Source organism: Oculina patagonica, unplaced genomic scaffold (genome assembly GCF_052425735.1).
Source record: "Oculina patagonica isolate OP01 unplaced genomic scaffold, crgOcupat unplaced1174, whole genome shotgun sequence".
NCBI classification, from domain to species: Eukaryota; Metazoa; Cnidaria; class Anthozoa; order Scleractinia; family Oculinidae; genus Oculina; species Oculina patagonica.
The window spans coordinates 1-5,888 of record NW_027557166.1 but is presented as its reverse complement, the minus strand read 5'-3'; the positions used below and the strand labels follow the sequence as shown (position 1 = coordinate 5,888).

Here is a 5,888-nt window from a genome sequence, read left to right as displayed (position 1 = left end):
AACTATGTCTATGTCTATGTCTATGTCTATGTCTAAAGCGAAGACTTAAGCATCGAGCATGCGGGGTCGAATAAAAATTAACTTGAAAAGAAAATGAATGTCATAGAAAACATCGCACAGTGGAGAAACAGAACAACGGCGGCATCAGATCCAATCAATCGTTAATTTTCCTTATCGTTTCCGCAACAGTTGCGTGTTTGCTTTTCATGAATTTAAACAGTTATTTATGCAATTTGTTGCTGAAGTGAGATACATTCATTTGGATTTATTCGGCTATGAATTAATACACTGACTACACCGTCACACAGTTTCAATCCATAAAACGAAGATCTACTTAAAAAATAGAAGATTTGCAAAAAAAAAAAATGCGACGAAACGAAGTCTTCAGATACCCAATAAAGAGGCTCTAAATTCTCCGTTTTCACATACTAATATTAGCTGAAAACACAGCAGAGTGCTTCCGTAAATACTGATTTTCAACTGCCCACATTTAGGCTGTTCGTAATCGCCGACCTTTTGATGTGTTTTCGCCAATACCCACATTTAAACGCTGATAGTTATATAAATGAAAACATGATACATTGCGCCAGCGAAGTTTGAATTCGTTTTCAAATAGTTACAAACATTGTATGGGACTAAAACTGAATAAAATTGAAATGTTTCAAATTTTTAATTAAACCAGCAAAAACTCTTATGTAATATGGCTTTCACAAAATGAAAAAAATCGATCAGCGATCTCACAAAACAGTCAGTATTTTCATTCGGAAAATACTGTCCAATGTTCTGATTGTCTGCTGATAAGTATTGGTAATAAATCAGGCCCGGATCCAGACCGGTTTCAGCCGTTTTAGGGAAATTAGTCAGATGTTTTGTCTAGTAATAAGTGTCCTTTTTTTGAGTTAAAGAATATTTCCAAGTCTTATTCTTTTTTTAAAAAACGCGAAAAACCTGATCAATATCTTGTCCGAGTGACTCAAAATACCCGCCAAAAATGGCACTTAGGAGTTTAAATCGATCTGAAAGTTTTCTCTGTTGTTCCCCAAGAGGCCGGCGCCTTCGGCAATCGTTTTATCGGGAAACTGCCATCATTTTCCTGGATCCACTCATGTAAATTTCGATTGCTGTAAACTATCTTCAACGCTTAGCAGAAGGCAATGAATTAGCGTCGGCTCTAAAATTGGTTTTTAACTTAATGGCTCTTGCGCTACTCGTAACCTGGCGCCATTTTGAAGGGATATTTTTCATATCCAATTAAGCTAAGGCGCTCAAAGAAACTGAAAGCCGCGTTAAATTATTAACTCAACTTTTTCCTTAAATAATCTCAAGAAAAGTTTGTCTTCACGATAATGTCTTGAAAATTGTCGAAAACACCTGCCGGCCTAGCTTGTAGTCGATAATATACAGATGGTTCGGCTAAACCAGGAGCCATGATCGGCGAAACGAAAAAGCTTTTCATGATCATGACTTAATTATATAAAGGGGCTTTTTCGCGGGTTGTAACAGATTTTTGAACGGCCAAAATTTATATTTGTGTCGCAGGAAACCTAAAAATAATAGTCCATTTTTTATCAAAAATTGCTATGTTAGAGCCCTGAAACTGTTAATAAGTGTCTTTGGCTGCGGATGGCTCGGATGAAAATGATTGCAACTTGAAAGACTAAACCGGGCTTAACTTTTCAATCTGTTCTTGCGCGTCGTCAAAAAAACGGGATTTATAGCCCAAGCTTGATTTTTTATCCTCGAATTAAGGTTATATCTTCGTTGAGATGTTCAAAAATAATGTTTTTCATGTGTTTAGTTGCCTACCACTAATGTCAGAACAGTTTAAACCAAAAATCTGCGAAATGATCACCTTACGATCGCTTTTTTCAGAGGTTCGAAACGCTTTTTGAAAGAAAAATTTTGGGTGTCGTTTTTTACATTCCACATTTATAAAAAGGGGACCCAGAGAAGTGACATAAAAACTTTAAGGCTAGAAAAATACAAAGTGAATTTAACTCAATGTGTTGTCACAGCTGGTCACATTCGAATTAAAAATTCGAACTAAACTCTCTTTCATAGAAGAACTTTTTTTATATAAGAACTTTACCGCTCAGAGAGAGGGCAAAATGTTAATAACACGCTAAGATTTTCAAGATAGAAATTAGGGAACAACTTGAATTTTCTATAAACGTTAAGCCTAGATTTTAAAACAAGAAAATGTAAATTTAGATGTTTATCTTTCTTATCCTCAATCTTGTAAAAACGTCATTAAATAAAGGACTTTTTGCTTGTCAGTTTAATCTCTCAGTTTGTTTGGCTCGTTAAGCTGTCTGCTGAAAAATCAACATTCAAATGTGACGAATTCCTCTCCTAGAAACCACAAATGGAAGCTGTGTTTATTCAAAACTTAGCTTGGGCTTCATTAAATTTCAGCGACTTCAAATTGTAACTACCAAGACAAAGAAAAAATTCAGCGTTTTTGTAACTTTTTTGTGTAATTTCTGGCGCGAAAAATGTGTATTAAAGCCGAAAAGGAAATTTTAACCGCCAAAGCTAATTACATTGTTTCTATAAGCCACTGTCGTTCTAACAACACACCGTTTTAGATAAAAGTTAAAGTATGCGCATAATTCAGTTAGTTAACAAACCTTAATAATAATTAGCTGACAGGCAGTCTCATATTGTCAAAACAGGAGGAAGGCCGCAATTAATAAACAGGAATATAAAATGGCCATCTGGTTTCGCGGCTCTAACAAAAGTTATAAAGAAAATAGGTGACTTACAGTAGGTAAAACACAAACAATATCAAGAACTATTTATAAACCCAACACAAACTATAAACATGATGTTATTACGCGCAAAGCACCAACCTCGTCTTCCTTTCAGCGCACAATTTTCCATGGCTCTCTTTCCGAGTTCCTCAGGTTTACCGAAAGTTTTCCCATCATCTTTAGGTCCCCAAGACGCGCTGAATATGTCGACATGATCCTCGCAGTTGAAACCCAAAGCTTTTCCCTCTACTGCGTCTGTGACAGGTCCATCTAACATTCTTACGCCGCCGATTTTCGCATCATGAGCGACTCCTACCCCGCAGACTCCGTTATTCGCTGCGGCCGCTACTTCTCCAGCGCATTTCGTGCCGTGCGCGTTGTCCAAGTTTGAGTCATTTGGCTTAGGATCTGGGTCATTGTCGTTGACATCATAGCTCGCTTGTGGATCGTAGTTGCGACTCAAGTCTGGGTGCGTATGATCCAAGCCGTCATCAATAATAGTTACAACAACTCCCTTACCGGTATAACCTTGTTTAACAGCGTCTAAAATACCCAGATTCCCTCTCGGATCGTCAGCTTCCAGTGTACCAAAATACCATTGATCGTTCCACTTAGGATCGCTGAAAAATCTTCTGTTCTTTTCGGCGCGCGCGACTCGATCCACAGCTTCGAAACCCCGTTTATACCTGAAGAGCAAAGTTTGTTGTTTGGCCCATAGTACCCGCGGGTGATCTAGCAGAGGCTGGGTGTGATGTTCAGCGCTCCGCTTCTGGCGGCTCTCCGTTTTTTCATGTACAAATTTGAAATACCCAGGCATTATCTTTCCGTGATTCTTAAATCCTAAACTCGCGGCTACTTCGTCCGCCTCTGTTTCATCATGCGTGTCGAGTTGTACTGCCCAAGAGTTCGTGTAGATTTCACCGTCAGTTTCACCATCTTCGAAGCTTTGATCACTGTTAACCGCTATACACAAGAGTAACCCGTACAAGATGATATACAGGGCCATGGTCCAAAATATCGTCTTGTTTCCCCTTCGAAGTTGGCTACCAGCTGATGTCGAAGGGTTAAACCGAGTTTTAATAACTATGCAAAATTTCAAAACCATTAACTGCTCATTTGCAAGCTATATTAACATTCGATCCAATCAAGCATAAGATGTCAGAAACCAACACCAACTTGCGTGGCAACGGTGAATTATACAAAGCACGTCAGAGGAAGGGGGCGAGAAAAATGAAAATATGCTGCGTACTTCTCTTGTTGCCAAAGAAATTAACTAGCGAAGTCATAAATACGTTCAGTTCTGTTCGTAAGTTCTGCTCAAGAAATAAATTTGCATTGACGTGCAACCTAAACAGCAGTAATTTATTCCTCCTGAACTCTGCTCTGTTATAAAATAAATAAAAAATATGCATACCAGGCATCGAAATTCCCTGAGGTACCAGTCTGCTCGCACAGGTGCCTTGGCGGTTTTTAACACGGCAGAAGTGTAGTGATCCAATGTGATATTTGTATAAGATCAGATGATATCTATTTCTTCATCCAAAATTTTCGATTTTGTTTCCTCTGATTTTGTTGTGTGATAACCTTGACTGCTTGACTGTGAACTGTGTCAGTAATTTCGTCAAGAGAAAAAATAGGGCCCCAATGGGTCCATGTGTTTTGCTGCTAGAGCAAAGTCTTAGGGAACATGTTGATGAAAGACAAGTGAGTCGAGATTGAAATCCAACGTCTTTTATTGTCTGTCACTTGTGTGCAGGTTAATAATTGCACTATATTGTAGTCACTTTGTGTTAATTCAATCCTGATAATTTTACTGATCAAAATTCAGAAATTATAAATAATCGCACGCGCACCGGCGTACAACAACAGAAAGACGGCGTTGAACGTAACGCAAAGTTCATTTTGAAAGCGAAAGTTTACAAATAATTATTATCATTCGTCAGTCATCCCTTCACGCATGAACACTCGTCGAATTTCAGTGTCTTCACAACAAGATCGGAAGATCGATAAGGACCAATTTTTGATTCTGCGAAAGTTCGTTTTCTTAAAGTTTTAGAAATTTGTGAAGTTGGAGGATTCACTGAGGACTGCGTAGCCGAAGATGCAGTGGCTCGCTGGACATCAAATTCTATTTTTCACGGCGTTTAATTAATCTTCACAAAATAAACATGTGGCGCCAGCGCGTCTGGCAGTCAAAAATTCATTTTTCAAAAAACTTTCCCTTTCCAGCTATTTTAGCGGGGCTTATACTATAGTACCTACCTGTCAGTCGTAGAAAAGCTGAAATTTAAGGATGAACTGTTTATTAAATGAAGACCGTATTATTTTTTAATAACTAGTAAACAAACTGGTCGCCACGCATTTAAACACGAATTGACGAATGTTGCATCTGATGCAGTGAATCTGGTGAATGAGAACTTCCTTTAATATTTCTTTGTTTTCGACGGTGTGAACCACTGAATAAGTTTCTTTCCCATTGTGATGTTACTAGTATTAATTCGTTTCTAGCTGTCTTTTATATAGCTCGAATACAGCTACAATTAGCGGTGCAGCCTACCAGCATGGTATATTCCTTTCCAGCTGTCTTTGCGTGACAAGTTACACGTTCATACATTTTATTTTAAAATATGAAGTTCAGAGTTAATACAGTACTAGTATGCTGTAGACAGTGTAGACAAGGTGACGGTAAGTTTATTTTCAAAGCGAAAGTTTACAAACTGTGCACTAACCGGTCCTTTGGAGAAAATATTTATGACCTTCGGCGAGGTTCCAAGTCTTCGCTCTTTTCGTAAATGATGAAAACTGCAGAATAATTTTCTCATAAAACTGGAGTGGTCGCGCCACAGTTTGTTTTCTTTCCCAATGCGATATACTTTTAAATCGGTTTTCTGTTTTCCAACGTGTCCAACGTGGTTTGCGTTCGAATACTTTGGCCCGTAACTTCGAATGCGATCAGCGCTACGGTTCATTGGTTTCGATTTTGTTTGTTCATGGATTTGATTGACATCGGTAGTTCAGATTTCTCCTCTGTTACGGCACTTACACCTTACGGCACTTACACCTTACGGCACAAACTTCAGCTCTCAATGTGTTTTGCTTGCAGCCATTGCGGCTGCAGCAAAACACAAAAAGCGA

The 5,888-nt window shown here is 38.5% G+C and overlaps 1 protein-coding gene across 1 annotated transcript; it reads right to left on the bottom strand.

The window, feature by feature from the left end:
- Positions 1–2,657: 2,657 nt before the first annotated feature.
- Positions 2,658–4,059, bottom strand: LOC144639669 (PC3-like endoprotease variant B). Its single transcript, XM_078498951.1, has 2 exons — positions 2,853–4,059; positions 2,658–2,731 (listed from the first exon to the last, which is right to left on the bottom strand). The coding sequence occupies exons 1-2, from the start codon at positions 3,856–3,858 to the stop codon at positions 2,667–2,669; spliced, it is 1,071 nt and encodes a 356-aa protein (XP_078355077.1). The 5' UTR covers positions 3,859–4,059; the 3' UTR covers positions 2,658–2,666.
- Between the last annotated feature and the right edge of the window lie 1,829 nt (positions 4,060–5,888).

What these genes read in the sequence shown, in the direction of transcription:
- LOC144639669 (XM_078498951.1), bottom strand. Translation starts at nt 3,858, where the DNA reads ATGGTTTTGAAATTTTGCATAGTTATTAAAACTCGGTTTAACCCTTCG. An exon ending in TGCGCTGAAAGGAAGACGAG is followed by an intron (nt 2,732 to 2,852) that starts GTTGGTGCTTTG and finishes AACTTTTGTTAG; the next exon opens with AGCCGCGAAACCAGATGGCC.